Raw genomic sequence first — 20,763 nt, forward strand, 5'->3', positions numbered from 1 at the left:
GAAAAAGAAAAAGGAAAAGGAAAAGCAAAGAAAGAAAGAAAGAAGAAAGAAATTGATATTCCAATTTCAGTTATTCCACCTCAAAAGCGAGGTCCTCTCTCAAGTCTCCATTCCCCATCTGATTATCAGCTGTAGATAACAAAGGTATTTAGCCTTTTCTAGATAAAGGACAGGTTTTAGAAGCCTAAGAGAGACCCACCAGAACCACAGGGGAAAAAAAAAAATTATGTCAGGCTTCCCTGGGGCCAGTGGAAATGAAGTTTTCACCTGTCCTTGGAAAAGAGAGGAGGGAAAAAAATGACAGTGAACGATATTTTACGAGTAGCTACATCCATTAGATTTTTAAGGGCTGTCCTTCACTCAGATATGTACATACTGTTTTTTGTTTTTTTGTCTTTTCAGGGCCCCACCCACAGCATATGGAGGTTCCCAGGCTAGGAGTTGAATCGGAGCTACAGCTGCCGGCCTACACCACAGCCACAGCAACTCAAGATCCAAGCTGAAACTGTGACCTACACCACAGCTCATGGCAATGCCGGATCCCCAACCCACCGAGGGAGGCCAGGGATCAAATCTGCATCCTCAGTGGATACTAGTCGGGTTCGATACCACTGAGCCACGATGGGAACGCCTACACACTGTTTTTTTGATACTAAACTTTTCTTTCAGGAATGATTAAGATGGTAGATGGCAGTTCTGGAATTTGAACTGTTTTAAACGTCATAATTTATTTTGGGAGTTCCTATCACAACCCAGTGGTTAACAAATCCGACTAAGAACCATGAGGTTTCGGTTTCGATCCCTGGCCTTGCTCAGTGGGTTAAGGATCCGGCATTGATGTGAGCTGTGGTGTAGGTCGCAGATGCGGCTCGGATCCCGAGTTGCTGTGGCTCTGGTGTAGGCCGGCGTCTACAGCTCCGATCAGACCCCTAGCCTTGGAACTTCCATATGCTGTGGGAAGTGGCCCTAGAAAAGGCAAAAAAAAAAAAAAAAAGAAAGAAAGAAATAAAAAGACTAAATAAATACATAAATAAATGTCATAATTTATTTTGAAACTTTGCTATGTCTTATTTAGTGCAATCATCCTTCTCCCCATCAGCCAAACCCTCCTTTCTGGGCACACTCACATCCATGTTTCTCTTCCGCATCTACTGCCAGATCCTAGGTCAAGCCCTCATCGCTTCCGGTCTGGACAATTCACAACCTCACAGCTGCTCTCTTCTCTTTAAGATTTCGTCCATATGATGTTAGCGGGTTCATCGCCCTAAATCACCGCTTTGATGATGACAGTCCTGTAACTCAAAAACCCTCTGCGGCACACTTCCTAGAGGATCAAGTCCAAAGTCCTCACCGTGGCATCTCAACGCAACTCACCCCACCTTTCCCACCTCCCCCAGCGCTCCCCTACATGGACCCATGCCCTCACTGTCCTCCGCATCCTCCCCACGTTCCCCTGCCTGAGCCTGTTCTCAGCCACTCCCTCGACTAGTAATATCACTGTCTTTATTAAATCCTACTTAGCCTTTAACATTGACCTCCAAACTCAAAAACAACAGCTAAAACCTGAAAACTCACTATATGGCAGACCCTGCTGTTCTAAGTGCTTAAATAAACGAAGCATTTATTAATTTAAGCCACACACCAACCTAAGGTACACAGCAGTATTATTATCCCCATTTTACAGACTGGGGACCTGAGGCCTATCATATGACTCAAGGTCACATAGCCAGTAGTGGCCAGCTGAGCTTCTAACACAGGCTGTGTGGCTGCAGAGTGCACCCTGAACCATCATGCTGCACTACCCACTGGTTCTAAGACTCCTTCTTTGACCGGCCCAAGTGACCTCTCCCCTCTGAATTCCTGGACCTGTGAGCTAATTCCTATTCGTACCAGTGATGCTATCACCATGATTCCCATACTCTGTGCTGAAGATAAGTAGCAAACAAAAGAGACAAAATCTGGCCTCCAGGGCCTTACATTCTAGAGACTAAATGCTTCTCAATATTAAAAAAATAAACTTGGGAAAAAAGTCAGTAAGAGAGGAGACGTTGCAAGGTGGCCTGGGAATAAAGCAAAAGGGCTTGCTTCCCCGAACTAGCCCGGCGGCAAGAGCGCACCTGTATTGCTCCTGCTCGTACAGGTCGGCCACAATCGTCAGCAGGCGGCTGATGAAGGATTCACTGCTGCTTTCCTTGTTTGCTTGTGCAGCCAAAAGGGTGCATCTCTTCTCTGTCTCTGCCAGTTTCTTCTGTAGCTTGACATACTCTTGTCGGAGAAGCATCAAGTGCTTCTCCAACTTGGCCACCTCCTCTGCAAGGAAACAAAGACTCACGTTTACCACGGTACAGCATTCCGTCATCCCTCCTCCCACAGCTAGGACGGCAACCCCAACAACTACAGCTGAACACGGGTCTGAACCGCGCGGCTCTTCTTATACATACACAGTGTTTTCCAATGGTAAATACGATACGGTACTACACGACTCGCAGCTGGTTGAATCCACAGGTAACAGAGGAACTGGGGTCACACAGGACCAACTCCAAGCCACAGATTGTCAGCTGTGCAGGAAGGTTAGCCCCTAGCGTTGCTCAAGGGTCCAATGCAGTCCCAGGACATTTCGGCCATTTCTTATTGCTAGGCCTACAAGACTAACACTGCTTTTGATTCGGGCTCTTGCCATGGCCCAGGGACTTCTTCTCAGTTTCCCTCAAGATCAGTATTCAATATACGACAAGGAACAGATGCACATAAGATGCAAATAGGTACCTGCCCCAAAAGTCCTTCACCACAAAGCCAGAAGTCTCAAGGACGGATTACCAAAATCACCAAGGAGACTTCTGCAGACCACTAGGAGCAGGAACTAACTTCTACGTGTCACATGCTGTTTTACAGACTTACTGTGCATTCTCATGCAAGCTTCATGACAACGTCATGGGGTAGGTACTATTTTACCAGCCACACTTTAGAGATGAGGACACTGGAGCACAGAGAGATTAAGAATTTGCCCCAAGTCATGAAGCTGGTGAGAGGCGAGGCTGGGTTGTGAGCCCAGGCATTTTCACTTCAGGGCCTGTGCTCTATTAACTACTACCCCACACCACCTGACACCTGGCCTCCTTCAGGAAGGCCCCAGGCAGTCAATAATGGTTCAGGTGGAAGCAAGTCATGTTTCACAGATGAGCTAGGGCAGATCAGAAAAGGTGAGAACCACTGTATTCAATGCATTAAATTCAACACACGGAGGTCCTGTTGCAGCTCAGTGAGTTATGAACTCCACTAGTATCCGTGAGGATGCAAGTTTAATCCCTGGCCTTGCTCAGTGGGTTAAGGATTTCACGTTGCTGTGGCTGTGGTGTAGGCCGGCAGCTGCAGCTCCGACTTGACCCCTAGCCTAGGAACTTCCATATGCCACAGGTGCAGCCCTAAATAAAAAAGACCCCCCCAAAAAATTTAAGAAACATTTACCAAGTATCTACAAGGTGCCAGACCTTGTACAGTGATAAGCAAAATCAGACCTAACTTTCCTCAGAGCTTTTAGTTACTGGGGAAAGTAAACTTCTATCATCGCAACAACAACTGCAACAACCAAATGCAAAACTACAAGTCTAATGAGCACTAGAAAGAAAGAACAGAGCTATGAGAGCCTACAAGAAAGAAATGTAACTTAGGACCTCAGGGAAGGCTTTCCTGGGGAAGCAAATAATCAAGAAACTTCTCTCCTCCTTTACCTGGAGTTTTGGAAGGGACTCATGCAACCATGCAAAAGTCATGGTCTCTAACTAGGGAACCACAGTGCTGCTGCATCACCCTCTGGGCCTCAGTCTCTTCATCTCTCTCCCCAACCACAGGCATTCCAAAACGTGACACTGCCTTCAAGCCCATCTCCCACCCAGTTTGCCTCATGCTTAGCCAGTATCTTGAGAATACTGCCAACAACTCCCACCATACCAGCAACCACTGCCATCTGTCCCATGCTTTCTCAGAGAAACCATCTCCCTCCTCTCCAAACCCCCCCCACCCCTGCTCCAAACCCATCACCTCCTCAGGTTCTCTGCCTTATCAACCACCACCCCTTCTCCAGCAACTCAATGTCTTTCAGCTGGGTTCTTCTCATCAACACATAAACCTGTCCAGGTCTCTACCTAGTAAAACTCTCCTTCCACACGTGCTGCCCCTCCATCCTGAGCTACCAGGCGCATTTCCCCACCCACTATTCCCCCCCATTCCCTCTCTCTGTTCCTACCACTGCCCTGAAACTCCTCTCACTGATGATCTTCTAATTTCCAAACCCAACAGACACTTGCCAGTGGTCCTCTTCCCAGACCTATACGACACGGCAGAGGACACGACTGTTCATCCCTCTTTTCTTCTCTTCTTTCAGCCACCACAATGCCACCTTCTCTTCCATTCCGTCTGTCTCATGACGTGCTTCTCTGCATGCCTCCCAACCTCTGACCACCAACACTCCCCCACGAGGTCTATCCATGGCCTTCTTCTCAACTGGATGTTCTCCCAAGGCAATTACACCAGATCTTTGATCTTGTGGCTGATACCAAAACCTAGTGCCGATGATCCATGGATCCATCTCTCTAGTAGAGAGCCCTCTTCTCAGCTTCATCTATCCATCTGCCCAACGGATATTTCTCCCCAGCGGCCCACAGGCACATTAAATTCTCTATATCCAAAACAAAACTTCAGGAGTTCCCACTGTGGCTCAGGGGAAATGAATCTGACTAGTTCCCATGAGGATGCAGGTTCAATCCCTGGCCTCGCTCAATGGGTTAAGGATCCGACGTTGCTGAGAGCTGTGCTGTAGGTTGCAGACGTAGCTTGAATCTGGTGTGGCTGTGGCTGTGGTGTAGGCTGGCAGCTGTTGTTCCGATTTGACCCCTAGCCTGGGAACCTCCATATGCTGCAGGTGCAGCCCTAAAAAGACAAAAAACAACAACAACAACAAAAAAAAAACTTCAGGCATAATTGCTCTTCCTTTGTATGGCCCATAAATTAATAAATTAATAAGTGACACTACCCCAACTCAAAATCTGACTTAACATTCTCCAGAATTTTTCCTATCTTCTGTATCCCATCTCCAGCATGACTTTAATCAGGCCCTTACTCATCATATCTGCTCACCAAAGTGGAAGATGCAGATCAAACCTGCATCTCAGAGCCTAGCACAGGGCCTAAACTAAGTGGTACATGAGCTTGAAGTTGTTATGCAACTATTAATGTTTTCAAATAAATATGTAATACTAAATATGCACACTGAAAGAATAATTATAACAGAAAAAAGCAGGCTGTGAAACTAAGTATATTTTATAATTCCAATTTTATTATAAATATTCACATATATGAGTAGTAAAAGGACAAATACCACAAAATAAAGTAGATCTCACTGAAAGGGGGGATTATGAGAGAATTCTTTTCTTCCTTGTGCTTTCCTGCACATTTCAAGTACTCTATAACAAATGCGTTTCATAATTATAAAAAAAATATTTAAAGAGAAATTTGTTTAAATACTAAACAAATTTCCATACATACAGTAAGGAACTTTTTTCCCTTATCTAGAGTATCCATATTACATAAACACCTGAGTTAAAAAAAACAAAACAAAAAAAAGCCCTGGATATTTCAGGTGTAAATCAGTATTCCTGGGAAAATCAAGTAGAAGGCACTTAGATGATGAAAGTTTGCTTATAGCTGCTAAACTGCACTGTGCTCATGAGTTACATATCAGATGAGAATTCCTATAACATATTTTAAAAATACTGCAATTATTTAGCCTACTAATATATAAACCAAATACTGCTTTAAAAACACTAGCTAGGCGTTTCCATTGCGGCTCTGTGCATTATGAACCCAACTAGTATCCATGAGGACACAGGTCAGACCCTTGGTCCCACTCAGTGGGTTAAGGATCTGGCACTGCCAGATGTGGTGTAGGTTGCAGATGCAGCTCAGATCTGGCATTGCTGTGGCTGTGGTGTAGGCCAGCAGGTGCAGCACCAATTCAACCCCTAACCTGGAAACTTCCATATGCCGTGTGTGCAGCCCTAAAAAGACACAAACAGCAAACAAACAAACAAAAAACTAAAGGAAAACAGTACTTACAACAATCCTATTATTATACTTTAAAAATCTCAGCAAGGCGCTGTTACTCAGGTCTACACTTGTATTCTACGAATTTATGCATCACTGGTTTTGAAGAGTTCTTCATAGCTACTTGCACTAAAGAGGCAAGAAATTGCAACTATTTACCCTAAATGGGGATGCATCTAACACAAAGCAGTAAATAAGTTCATGTGACTGTACAAAAGTTACACTTTTTTCCGAAGAGAAAGCAATGGTGTTGACGGGCATCTTTAAAGAAAAGCCAGCATCAATTTTCTAGATGTTTTAACAGAAAATGTAAAAGGACATACAAATGAGGAGTAAGATTAAATTTTGTTCGAGACCTGCTATCACTTGCGGCAAGATCAATCGAGGGTGTCACGATAACGCGTACCCTCATTTGGAAGATTGGCAGGGGCGTGGTAGCGGAGGGCACATGAGGGGTACCCTCTAGGGTGCTGGTAACCTCCTTTTTGTTGTTGTGTAGTGGTTACACCCATGTTTCACTTTGGTAATTCATTGAGGGTTTTTGGGTAAGATTTTTATTTTTTCTATTATGGTTGATTTACAATGTTGAGTTCTATACTAATGATTTGCTCTTTTCTGCACGTATCTTATGCTTCAATTAAACTGATATATACCTGTAGTGGAGTCTGGCGTCCAAATCCTTTTAGTAACTAGCTAAAGGGACCATGGGCAGTTAATCTTTCTGAGCTTCGGTTTCTCTACATGTAAAATTGAGGGGAGAGGGAGATACACTTTTTGGTGTTGTGAAAATGAGAAACGACCACAACTGGCACATGCACTCAGAACTGTCAGAATTTCCTCCACCCTCTTCTCTGCATTCCACAACTACAGAATTACCGAACAGTTTAAACTACAACTGTTTATACAATATTTTTTTTTGAGTTATGAAAAGCTTCATGAGTTTCAAATGTTTTATCGACATGGAAATTAAGATTGATCAATTAAAAGTCATGGTAAATCAGCAGGACATTATCAGAAGTATGAGGTGATGAACAAAAGTAAAAACAGAAATGGAAACACTGCTAAACACTGAATAAGCTACTTTAAACACTCCATCACCTCATAGAGTAAGTCTACACTAACAAATCCCAAACCAAAAAGCAAAGCCTAACATGCTTGAAACTCATCGCTATTATTCATTTGGAAAAGATGCAAATTAAGCTGTACCTTTTGTGTGTTTTTTTGTCTTTTTAGGCTGCACCTTCAGCATAGGGAGGTTCCCAGGCTAGGGGTCAAATCGGAACAACAGCTGCCAGCCTACACCACAGCCACAGCCACACCAGATTCAAGCTACGTCTGCAACCTACACCACAGCTCTCAGCAACGTCGGATCCTTAACCCACTGAGCGAGGCCAGGAACCTGGATTGAACCTGCGACCTCACGGATATTAGTCAGATTTGTTCCCACTGAGCCACGACAGGAATTCCAGAAATCAAAATTTTCTAATACCTAAGTGTAAGGGCTTTATATATCACAAAACTTCAGGAAGGGAAGGAACCTAAGGATCACCTCTTTTGGTTCAATTCCCAGACAATGAACTGAGGAGCAGAAAGGGGACAGACCCATGACCAGGAGCTAACTACCTACTGGCTCAGATCATGCTTGATGACATTATTCCTAAGCTGGCTGCATAAGAATCATCTAGTTTGAACTAAACAGAGAAAGTATCCAAACTCAGCAGTTTTGGGGTAGGGTCAAGAAATGTGAGCACTTCCTTTTTCTTGGCTATGCCCATGGCATACTGAAGTGCCCATGCCAGGGACTGAACCCCACCACAGCAGCTGCAGTGACAACTCCAGATCTGTAACCCACTACACCAAAAGAGAAGCCCAAAACGGGAGTCCTTCTAAGACAATCCTTGGTATCAGGATGAGTAGCCTGGAGGAAAAAGTTCGGCTCCCAGCACGTACTTCCCCAAGTCACACACAGTCTGGGAATGTTCTGTTTATAACGAAGACCGACTGAGCTGCAACTTTTTGTTCATTTATTGATTTATCCAAAGACTTTCATCTAAGAAGATAATTATATAACCTAAAGGTTCATTAAAAATTTAATAAGCACCTATGCAGTGGCAGTGTCAAAGTAAAGAAAACTATCTTGGTACATGATTTTTACAAAGTGACAGGGCAAATGGAAAAGACAGGCAATTAAACAAGACAAGTCAGGAAAGTGCCTGTTGTGGCTCAGAGGTCACAAACCCAAATGGTATCCATAGGAGGCGAGTTCAATCCCTGGCCTTACTCAATGGGTTAAGGATCCAACAGTGAGTAAGCAGTGGTGTAGGTCACAGACATGGCTCAGATGCTACGCTGTCATGGCTGTGGCATAGGCAGGCAGCTGCAGCTCTGATTCAGCCCATAGCCTGGGAACTTCCATATGCCACAGGCGCAGCCCTTTAAAAAAAGAAAAAAAAAGTGAAATAAATAAATAAACAAGTCAGGAGTTCCCTGGTGTCCTAGCGGTTAAGGAGTCAATGTTGTCCCTGAAGTGTTTCAGGTCCACTGCTGTGACAGAGGTTCAGTCTGTGGCCCAGAAACTCATGCATGCCGTAGGCACAGTCAAAAACAGAAAAATAAAATGAAAAAACAAAATGACAGCATCTGACAGAGCCTGGAGCAAGACCGCCTGGCTTAGGTCAGCCGAAGGAAAGATATCCCAGAGTGTTTCGCTGCCAAAGATTTAAATAAAGACTGTGTTTGTAGCATACTGGATCCAGAAAATGCATGCAAAGGGTTTCAGTCTTTTACTCTCTTAGATTTTCCTCCTAAACTGTATCAGTCAATAGGTTTGTGGAACAGGCATAATACTAGGCTCCATGAGAAAAATAAATCATCAGAAGCCAAGACCTAGCCTTGCCCTCCATAGAAGGCACTGGCAAGAATGACTGTCACTCACTGGCCTCTGCATAAGTCAAATAATGGACAGCCAGGGGACACCTTATCTTGCTAGTTCATACTGATGGCTACAGTGGCATCTCATTTGCCCAAAAGACAGGTTCCAAGTTTTCACAGGGGTAGCCTAAGGCTCTAGATAGCAGATTTTTCTTCCCTGAAGCAAACTGAATCCTTTAACCTTGGTTTTAATCACATTATACTCTAGGGAACATTTTGCCCAAGAGCTCCAATCCATCAAGTCTACAGCATCAGTAAATACTTCACATTTCCATTGCACTTGATGGTTCTATCATTCTGCAAGTACTTGTGAAGCACCTACTATGCCTTAAAATCAGGAGTTGCCTCTTTGAGAGGTTTTTGTTGTTGTTGTTGTTATTGACTCTTTTGTTTTTCTTAGGGCCACACCTGAGGAATATGGAGGTTCCCAGGCTAGGGGTTGAATCAGAGCTGTAGCCACCAGCCTATGTCAGAGACACAGTAACGTGGGATCCGAGCCTCATCTGTGACCTACACCACAGCTCAGGCAACGCCAGATCCCCAACCCACTGAGCGAGGCCAGGGATCAAACCCACGTCCTCATGGATCCTAGTCAGGTTAACCATTGACCCATGACGAGAACTCTTGAGGGTTTTCTGTTTAAGTGAGAATTGCAACGATTTTTAATATTTATTTATTTTGCTTTTTGGGGCTGCGCCCACAGCACATGAAAGTTCCCAGGCTAGGGGTCCAATTGGAGCTATAGCTGCCAGCCTATGCCATAGTCACAGCAATGCAGGATCCCAGCTGTGTCTGCAACCTATACCATAGCTCATGTCAACACCGGATCCTTAACCCGCTGAGCGAGACCAGGGATGGAACCTGCAACCTCATGGTTCCTAGTCAGATTTGCTTCTGCTGCACCATGACAGCAACTCCTGAGTTTTTTTAAAAGAGCAATCTAATTTGCACCTCTTCCAAACAATGTAGCACCAAAGTAGTGTCAAATTACTTTGTTTTTCATTTTTTATTTTTTGGCTGCCCTGTAGCATGTGGAGTTCCCAGGCCAGGGATCAAATCCAAACCACAGTAGTGATGTGAGCCATAGCAGTGACAATACCACATTCTTAACCACTAGACCATGAGTGAACTCTGCCGCCCAGCATCTTTTGTAGGAGGAAACCCTGATCTCAAGTGCATCTACCACTGCTATAGCAACGGCCAGACGATTTCATAGCGTAATGGAGGGAGCACCCATGGCTGAGATGTTATTCTGTGGGAAACGTGTCTGTTTGAAGTACCACCAAGCGGTAGACTGTTTCCAGGAAAAAATACACAATGACCATGCTGAGTAATAAATAATGCAGAGAGAATCTACAGCACGGCACAGAGGTGAAAAGGCACAGGCTCTGGAGCTAGATGGATTGGGATCCAATCCCAGCCCCACCACTTTCTGGTTTGACACATCAGGCAAATGTCTCCTCCTCATATATCAAGTATGTTGTAAACATTAAATGTGCTAATACATGTAAGAGTACCTGGCCTGCTCAAAAAATGGTGGCTGCTATTACAATTCTTAGAAAGGCAACACAATGTAGTCCTTAAGAGAATGTACCCTGGAGCCTCACCTGACTGGGTGGGAACCCAGCCTGCCCACAGACTCGCTCTGTGACTCCGGCAAGCCGCTTACTCCTCTCGGTGCTTCGGTTTTACAGGGAAAAGTGGGAATAAAGAGCACCTCAGAGGGCTATGAGGGGTAATTACGATTAAAGTATTTAGAACAGTCTCTAGTTTAAAGGTTTACTGCTAGGTCTTCAAGTGACTAGTTTTTCGGCTGTGGTTTCTTCTTTCTCTTCCTCCAACTTTCCTTTTGAAAATTTAGCCTATAGATTTAAATAAGAGATAAAACCTACAGTTTCTCCAAAAGAGCTATGCTAAGTATCAGTGAAGAATGTAAGCACTTGCACTGTAATTAAATCACGTTTCTTTCCAAGTAATACCCACTTGCTCTTCACCGATGCAACTGGAGGCCATTCTGATGAGCTTTCTGGGTAATTCATCAGGCTTGACCATACCAAAGATGCTTGAGACAAAAAAAAATCTACAGTCCCTAGGAATACCTTAAAAAAAGACAGACCAATATCGACAGCACTATAAATACTGCCATGTAAATATACATACATATATATACATATACATACATTTAATCAGCAAGTAAGGAGACATTCAGAAAAGGAATCAACAATGATTCTAAAAGACTCTTCCTTCAATGTCAGCAGTTGGCAAACTTTTTCTGTGAAGGGCCAGATAGTAAATATTTTAGGCTCTGTGTAGAAAGCAGATTAGCAGTTGCCAGAGGTCCGGCAAATGGGGTCAAATGCAAAGAAGTTTGAGGAAATTTTTTTAAGATTATAAAAATGTTCTATATCATGATTTAAGATCTTAAGCCAAAGTCCATGCTCATCCCATGTACTATGCTACTTACTTTCTGCTCCAGTGTTAGGATATCAAACAAATATTTACTAATTAATTGATTTAGGAACTAGATGTTCTTCCCATTCCCTGCCTCAAATGCAACTTCTATTCCCCTCAGCCTCCTCCTGTCTAACCCACTGAATTCATTCAGTGTTTTTGATCAACAAAACCCTGATATTTCCTTTCTCTACATTTCCATAGTTCTTACTTTCTAGCCCCAATTTTAGCAATGAATTAGTGTTCTTTGTGGAATTCTTTAATTATTAAATGACTTTGTCCCTACTCTACATCCATTAGATAAAAGAAAAATGATTGCAAAAGCTATGATAACATCTATTTTGAGAACTACATGGATTTTTTTTTTTTTTTTTTTTTTTTTTTTTTTGTCTTTTTTGCCTTTTCTAGGGCCGCTCCCTCAGCATACAGAAGTTTCCAGGCTAGGGGTCTAAATCGGAGCTGTTGCCTCCGGCCTCCACCAGAGCCACAGCAACACGAGATCCGAGCCACACCTGCGACCTACACCACAGCTCACAGCAAGGCTGGATCCTTAACCCACTGAGCAAGGCCAGGGATCAAACCCACAACCTCATGGATCCTAGTCGGATTTGTTAACCACTGAGCCACCATGGGAACTCCAGAACTACAGGAACAATTTTTGTTTCAGACATACAGAAGAGTCTTTCATGTATCTCTATTTCACTAAAGAATGTACAATCTTCCCAGAAAATACTATCTTCCTTATTGGCAACAGAAAAGATAAGCTCCTTACCAAAAAAAAGAGAGAGAGACAGGGAGAGAGGAAGGAAGGAGGGGGGGGGAGGGGGATAAGCTCCTCACTGGTGATGAATTCCTACCACTACGATTTTCCTAACCCTGTCACATGGCAGAGGAAATTTTTCTTTCACTGGATTACTGAATATTCACTAATCAAGAGTGCTAAACATAGCAAAGTTGTTTAGTGAAAAATGAGAACTAAGTGGTATGTTTACTATTGAGAATTCAAGTTCACAAAATACCCTAAAGAAAAGAGGAAGGGAAGGGGAAAGAAGACAGCAATACCATCTGGAAGAGAGTATAAGGGAATAGTAAGACCCCTGCCAGCCTGCACTCTCCCAGTTCACACACACACACACACACAGTTTGTATGAATCATTAAGAACATATTGGTGGAGTTCCCGTCATGGCACAGCAGAAACAATCCGACTAGGAACCACGATGTTGAGGGTTTGATCCCTGGCCTCGCTCAGTGGGTTAGGGATCCAGCGTTGCCATGAGCTGTGGTGTGGGTCCCAGATGCAGCTCGGAGTTGGCACTGCTGTGGCTCTGGCATAAGCGGCAGCTACAGCTCCGATTAGACCCCTAGCCTGGGAACCTCCATATGCCACGGGTACGGCCCTAGAAAAGACAAAATAATAAAAAATAAAATAAAAACATAACAGTGCTAAAAGGGGTTCCTGCTGTGGCACAGTGAGTTAAGAATCCAACTGCAGGAGTTCCCGTCATGGCTCAGCTCAGTGGTTAACGAATCCGACTAGGAACCATAAGGTTGCGGGTTCAATCCCTGGCCTTGCTCAGCGGGTTAAGGGTCTGGCGTTGCCGTGAGCTGTGGTGTAGGTTGCAGATGAGGCTCGGATCCCACGTTGCTGTGGCTCTGGTGTAGGCCAGAGGCTACAGCTCCGATTAGACTCCTAGCCTGGGAACCTCTATATGCCGTGGGAGGGGCCCAAGAAATGGCAAAAAGACAAAAAAAAAAAAGAATCCAACTGCAGCAGCTCAAGTCACTGTAGAAGCTTGGGTTTTGATCCCTGGCCCAGCACAGTGGGTTAAAGGATACAGCATTGCTGCAACTGAGGCACAGATTGCAGCTATAGCTCGGATTCAATCCCTGGCCCGGACACTTCCATATGCCACGGGATAGGCCATAAAAATGAAAAAAAGAAAAAATTAAAAATAAAATTGTGCTAAGAGAAATTTCATATTTTTACTTTTTTTCACCCTTTATAAAGTCTAGCAATTCTGTCATAACCTGGATGCTTTCACAAAGCCCAAAGCCATTATTTAATACAAGTTTGCTTTAAAAAATCCATTTACTACAGTTACAAATAAAACTCACTATTCAGGACTTCTTTGGAAAGATGATCTTATTTTATTTATGTATATGTGTACAAACCACGCACACATATAATTATATTTAATGAAAAATGATTAAGTAAGACACTCTTTTATTCAATTTTGACTCAGTTTGAAAAAAATATCTTGTGGGATATACTGATCTTTGCTGAAGCTGGGTGATGCATCAATCTGGGTTTCTAAAAGCTCCGCAGGTGATTCTAACATGCAGGGTTCTCCGGGTTGAGAACGACTGGAATGAGCCCAGAGAGGAGAGCATATGAAAGAGCTTTAACGGATCCAGGAATTAGTGACCAAATACAGAGTTGGGGGAAGTCGGGGATTACTCAGTTGCAGACTGGATGGTGGTGAAACTAATCCTCGATGGAAAAGAGATGAGAAAACGCAGTCAACTATAAAGGACTGTGTGCTGCTGCTCTGAGAAACTGCCTTCCTCTGTCAGCTTCCCAAGTTCCGCTAAGACTGAGACCGTGTGCTGCTCCCGTCATTGTCTCCAGCAGAGCTGCTTTGCACTGAATAGAAATGAAACGCATTTTTCCCGATTGAGATTCAACTCTTAATAAGAGTTGTCTGCAAGTCAATAGCATGACTTACACATCCTTCGAAATCTCACACTCTATAGACAGGACTGGCTGCACAGGAGACACTCAACAAATATTAGCTCACTGGCTAATTTTCCAAACACCAGTCCGACTGGAAATGCTTCCAACGCCTGCTAAGACCTAACTACCTAAAGGTACACAGACTTCATGCAAAAATCTGTCCCTGACTGAGGTCAAGACATTTGTTCTCAAATCAGTCCCTCCTCTTCCCGTTAAGAACCCAGTCATTTTCTGACTCACCATGACCTAGAAGCCTTGAGTCATCTTTGATATCCCCTCTTGTCAACATACGAGCAGGTTTCAAGAGTCCTGTCTCTTCCACCTTCTAGAGCGAGTCTCTCACATCAGCCCGCAATAACCGCAACGCCCCTCAGCAAAGGGCTCAACATCAACGCTACAGCCTCTGCTCCAGCCTCCCTCCCCACCAAATCCATTCCCTACATGGCAGCCCTTTTAACAGGCCGCAGAAATTCTAGTCACGTCACTACTTCAGCTGTTACCTTTCAGTAGCCTCACTTGATGGCCCACAGAGTAAGATCCAAACGCTTAACCAATCCCTTCATAATCTGGCCCTTCACATACTCTTCCAACCAACCTCACATCCCACTATTTCTTCCACTGTGAAAGTGACCTCTCACTACTCCCGTTTCCACATGTCCTAAGGAGGCTTATTTTCCAAAGCCCAGCCCAGATAAGCCCAGCTTATCTCCTGCAGCAAAGGCCTCCCCTGACACCCAAAACATACTCCCCACCCCTTCCCTAAACAGCTCGTCCTACTCTGAATTTTCTTTTTCTTTTTTTTTTGTCTTTTTAGTGCCGCACCCACAGCATATGGAGGTTCCCAGGCTAGGGGTCCAATCGGAGCTACAGCTGCCAGCGTATGCCAGGGCCACAGCAACGCCAGATCCGAGCCGAGTCTGCGACCTACACCACAGCTCACGGCAATGCCGAATCCTTCACCCACTGAGCGAGGCCAGGGATCGAACCCTCAACCTCATGGTTCCTATTTAGATTTGTTTCCGCTGCATCACGACGGGAACTCCTACTCTGAATTTTCAAAGTAACTCCTAAGCCTGTTTTGCCTTCTAGGCTCCAGTGCAGTTTCTTGTACACCTGCCTTCTGTCTCCCCTCCTGGACTGCGGAGCTCCCCGAGAAGAGGCTCTAGGTGCGGCTCCTCCTTTTTAACCACCCACTACTTCTCTCTCCTCGACTCCATGCTCATCCTATCCTCCACTGCACAGGGCCTTACACGGCAGGTCCTTGGCCTACTCAGACTTCACAGCAATTTCTCATTGTGTTGGGCATGACTGTAAATCATGATAATGTCTAACTACAGCGACTCGCCTTGCCAGTGACTGAAGCCTGCATATCTCAGCATGACTCAGTAGCTCTACTCTGGCACATCCACAGACACTGCAGTGACTGGAGACTTTGTTTTAAAAAAAAAGAAAAGGAAAAGAAAGGAATGGCAAAGAGAGGGATAGTGCTTGAGGGGGTCTTCAGACTAAAAATACGTAACTATCAACCGCCTGGGGCATCTGATGAATGAGCAAAATAAAAATTAAGAGATAAATTACAAAATTGGAAAGAGCAAACGTTCTCCTTTCCCTGTTTCTATCAGCCTATACTGACTGGTATATTTTCTAGAACACTGCTGTCCAACAGCAGCTTCGGGAATGATGCAGGTGTTCTATGCATCTGTTCTGTCTGCTAGTGTGGGAGCCACTAACCACGTGGTTACTGAACACCCGGAATGAGGCCAGTGTGACTAAGGAACTGAATTTTAAATTTTATTTAACTTTAATTAAATTTAAGTAGCCCTACATATGTATCTAGTAGCGACCGTACCAGGTATCTAGTAGCGACCGTACCAGCCAGTGATTTTCCAGAATATGGAATGTCTTCACTTTGTTACTTAAACAATTGTCAAAGGTATTTTTATGACCCAATTCCAGTAAGCTAATAAAAGTCTATGATCATTTTTCTGCTTAACAAATTATTTACATTTTTTCCAATTCTCACTTTTATTTTACTGGGGGAGGAAAGAGGAGAGTGGTTTAAGAGGAGACCAAGTGAAAGACTGCACGGCAGAGGAAAAACGTCAGGCACTGCGATATAAGGGCTCTTGATACACTATTTCCTTCAAGATGGTGATCATCCCCCTTTTAAAGTTAAGGAAAGAGTTCCCGTTGTGGCGCAGCGGAAACGAATCCGACTAGGACCCATGAGGTTGTGGGTTTGATCCCTGGCCTCACTCAGTGGGTTAAGGATCCGGCGTGGCCTTGAGCTGTGGTGTAGGTCACAGACGCGGCACAGATCTGGCGTTGCCACAGCTGTGGTGTAGGAAAGCGGCTGTAGCTCCGATTGGACCCCTAGCCTGGGAACCTTCATATGCTGCAGGTACGGCCCTAAAAAAAAATTTTTTTAAATAATAAAGGTAAGGCAACTTGAAGTTCTAGTTGTGGCTCAGTAGTAACGAACCCGACTAGTATCTATGAGGACACAAGTTCAATCCCTGGTCTCACTCGGTGGGTTAAGGATCAGGTTCAGCCCGAAAAAGGCCAAAAATAAATAAATAAATAAAGTTGAGGAAACTGGAAAAATTAAATAAAGCTGAGGAAACTGAGGCTGAAAGCAATTAACTGGCTTGTCTACAATCACAGCTTAGTAAAACTCAGATTCCAACCCACGTTCGTCTGCAGAGACGGCACTCTTAAGCATCACACTTTAACTGCTAAGACTAAACTGGCCTGGATCAAAATTTAGGCAGCTCCCAGTTATTCAGAGCACATTAAAAACTGGACCAGCCAGCTTACTGAACAAAAGAGGAAAGATGTATCCAGGCAACTTTTTCTTCAATGTCTGGTCAATGATGCTCAATAACTCATCCGTTCCTTCAACCACAGGGACACTTCTAAATTGGGAGACACGGCAGGCAGCGAACAAAACAGAAAAAGCCCTCATGGGGATTTATAATCCAGTGAGGGAATTAAGAAAAACAAACAAACTAGGGATAATCTCTCCCATCCAAGTACTAACCAGGCCCAACCCTGCTTAGCTTCTGAGATCAGACATGTTCAGGGTGGTATGGCTGTAGACAAACTAGGGATAATCTCTAAAGAGGTGAGAACTGAACAGACACCTGAGTGAATAAAAATCAATCGGCCAAGTGGAGAAACTGGGGAAGACTGTCTGAGGCCAAGGAAACTGCAGGACAAAGACAGAGAAATGGGGGAAGCACATTGGGAATGTACAAAGAACAGCAAGGAAGTTAGTGGGGCAAGAGGCAGGGCAATGAGGAGTAAGAAATAAGGCATCAATGTTAACCAGCGGCCAGACGCTTCCTTCAGGTCACTGCAGGGCTTCAGAATATATTTCAAGATCACGGTGACCCATGGGAGTGGGGAGGGCACGTGGAAGGGGAGGTGTATTGCAAGGGTGGGGGAGACATGATTTCATTTATGTTTTAAAGGGAAGCTGGAAACATAAAAATAGGCTGTGGGGAAGCAAAATCAAGGAGAAAAAGTAAAAGCAGGAAGACCATGTAGGAGGAACTTTTTTTTTTTTTTTTTGCCCATACCTATGGCTGGTGAAAGTTCCTGGACCAGGGATCGAACCCAAGCCACAGCAGTAAAGGAGGGACTTTCCTGAGTGATGAAGGACGCTTAGATTAGCAGAATAGCTGCTGCAGAGATGTAGGGCAGAAATGGAAAACTAATTTTAGGGCAGACTAGCTAAATATACATGGTCAAACCAATACCCATGGATGGATGGAAGGAAATGAGCTCGGTTTCTATGCAGGTCACATTAAGAAGTCACTGTATAACTCTGCCTCTGCAGGTTCTATTTACTATTCCTAAGCGCAATTTCCCACCTGCTCACACACTCACAGCACCAAACAAAATCCATCATCAGGAAAGTTCCCAGAGAATGTGTTTATAGATAATCCAATTGTAACATGACACAGATTTTTGCTATTTGTTTACATTTAAATGTGTATTTCTGAACAAGCATAGGTGGTTCCAACAGATTCTGACTCAAGTACAAGCAGCATTAAACAAGTAACACTTGGGCAAAACATGTTCAAGCTAATCTTGCCTTCCTCTGCATAATTTCTCAGTTTAATGAGGTAACTGGACTAGACTGCTCAACTCAATTCTTCCCAAAGTCTGTGACATTGTTTCCAAAAAACTTTTATCAGAATGCAGACCAGGAAAATGGAACACACACAAAAAACTGTGATACAAACTGTCAAGTCAGACCCTCCTGACTCTGCTTACCTATCTGTACTCCCTTGCCAATTTAACCCTGAAAGGATCTTTTGTTTAGGGTGTGTACTCTGCTGGCTGGATGTCTCTGGAGGTTACCCCAGCACATGTCTCAAAGGCACTTGCAGGATAACCATCAGTAAGAACATTCAGCCAGTGTGAGCTCCTCAGGCTGGAATTGGACGGCAAGGCACAGCAGATGCTCGGTAAAATTACTGAATGAAAAACCAGCTGCTCTCTCAATTTCAAACTCAGTAATGTATTCTCAAAACATTCCTCAACTTCTCTAACTGGTGCAAGAGCGCTGGACTACCTGTCACCTCCCACAAAACCTTCCCAAACCTTTCTACCCCACCTCTCTGCTCTGGGCAACAAGCTCCATTACGCTGGCTGCCCGCTGTGTTAAACAATGTTCTGTGATTTATCCAAAAACCAGCTGCGGGGGACACCTTAGCTTTCTTTCTGTTCCTTTTAGTCTTCCTCTGCTTTCATACAATATTTTTCTGATGTTTCCTCCTTCAGGGGGTCTAACATGGTAGAAAGAACAGACAAAAAGTGGGTGTCAGTCCCAGGTATCTCTAGAACTCTGGCCTCAATTCCTTTATCTACAAAGGGCAAGGGGAGCTCCTGCTGTGGTGCAGTGGGTCAAGGAGATGACTGCAGTGGCCCAGACGGCTGCAGAGGCTGGGGTTCCATTGCTGGCCCAGCTCAGTGGATGGAAGGATGTGCCGATGCTGCGGCTGTGACACAGGTCACAGCTGCTGCTCAGATTCAATCCCTGGCCTGGGAACTTCCACATGCCATGGGTGCAGACATAAAAAAATAAATAAAAGAAAGTACAAGTAACACACCACACCAGGCCTCCTTCACAAGGTTGCTGCCAAGTTTAATCCAAATAAGAAAAGCCTGCAGAGTGTCAGATGCCCCTAAAATCTAAGATCCAAGTAAAGATGGGTTCAGACAAAGCTTAGCTCAAAACCAATAGGCAGGTGGTGGAACAGTACCATACAGTCACTCAGTAAACATTTAGTCAAATAAGGAGTATTTTCCTCCAGTCATGGGGTGAAAAGGAGAACCAAGTTAGCCTGGTTCGACCCGTCGCTTTAGGGTCCCTGGCAGCTTACCCCCATCTTTGGGCCTCTTCTCCTCCAACCTGTACAAGGCTTTCATGATAAAGGATTCCAATATTGCTAAGTTAAGGGAGACAGAACCTGAGAAGCCGAACTGCCTTTACCTGCAGTGTCATAAAGAGAATGCCTGAAAAGCGAGTAAGGAAAGGACTGAGAGGCAAAGGAGGCGGGGGCTGATATAGCACATCTCTTAAAAGCAGTGTGACCTTGTTCAATTCCTCTACCAAGCAAACCCCCGCCTCCCGTCCACATCTGTAAGCCTGGGGAGAGAATCCCGGCCGGCCCGAATCCCCGGGCTGCTGGGACATCCACAGTCTACAGCGCGCGCCCGCTGGGCGCGTTGGGCAGTGACAGCCCCGGCTCACCCCCACACTCCACCCCGATTAGAGTCCCAAGCTCTTCCGCAGGAGAGGGATGTACCCCTTCCGGATGCGGGACCTGCCAGGACAGCAGTTTCGATTTCCTAAGGAGAAGGGTCACTTCCCCCGCAGTCCCAAGCACCGCCCGTAATCAAAGGACTCTCCCCGGCGGCCCTCCTCAGGATCTCCGCAGCTGCACGCATTCCCGGCAAGGGGCCTCGCGAACTGCGCCGCACTTCGCCGCGGTCCCGTGGGGTCCGGGACGCCAGGAGGGGCGTTGCCATAGGAATAGCGCTCAAGACCCCAGCCCCAGGCGCCCGGCAGAGGCTGGAGAGGAAGGCTCGCGAGACCCGCTGTGCCCAAGCGACCACGCCCGGCCGTTCCTTCCCAGGGCTGCTTCTCCCAACCAGCAGCGCCCCCACAGCTCCGCGCCTTCCCGCGTTGCTCCACAAAAACCCTACCTTCCGCCATGTCGGGCCCGGCCCTGCCTCAGCCTCGCGAGAAGTGCGCTGCTCAGGCGGGGCGGCGCGTAACGGAGGCCCCAGGTCTCGCGAGAGTCCTGAAGCCCAGGCTGAGGGCGGGATCGAGATTAGGAAAGAGCAGTGAATGAAAGTGAAGGGCGTATCTGGACACAGGAAGAAGAACCCAAAGCCAGTCTCCCCTCACCTAGTACTTTCGAGCCTCCGGACCTATCAAGCATTGGCTGGGTTCTGTCCTTTTCCAGGCCGTAGGCAGGGCACTGAAAAGGTTGGACGCAGCGAGCACAGACTATTCTTTGGGAAAACTTGG

General features: G+C 45.2%; 1 protein-coding gene across 4 annotated transcripts in view; it reads right to left on the reverse strand.

The window, feature by feature from the left end:
- ANKFY1 (ankyrin repeat and FYVE domain containing 1) overlaps positions 1 to 20,553 on the reverse strand; it is an 83,903-nt gene extending 63,350 nt beyond the window's left edge. For 2 of the 4 annotated variants that reach the window (XR_001299971.2, XM_013981229.2), the window contains exons 1-2: positions 20,436 to 20,553; positions 2,118 to 2,310 (exon numbers count right to left, since the gene is read on the reverse strand). Coding sequence is in view for 1 of the 4 variants with exons in the window: in XM_013981229.2 (XP_013836683.2) it covers positions 2,118 to 2,310; positions 20,436 to 20,445 (203 nt within the window). In the remaining 3 variants the exon portion in view is untranslated. The remainder of the gene's footprint in view (positions 1 to 2,117; positions 2,311 to 20,435) is intronic. The other 2 variants (XR_002337325.1, XM_021067694.1) reach the window with 1 other exon arrangement.

Source organism: Sus scrofa, chromosome 12 (assembly GCF_000003025.6).
Source record: "Sus scrofa isolate TJ Tabasco breed Duroc chromosome 12, Sscrofa11.1, whole genome shotgun sequence".
NCBI lineage: Eukaryota > Metazoa > Chordata > Mammalia > Artiodactyla > Suidae > Sus > Sus scrofa.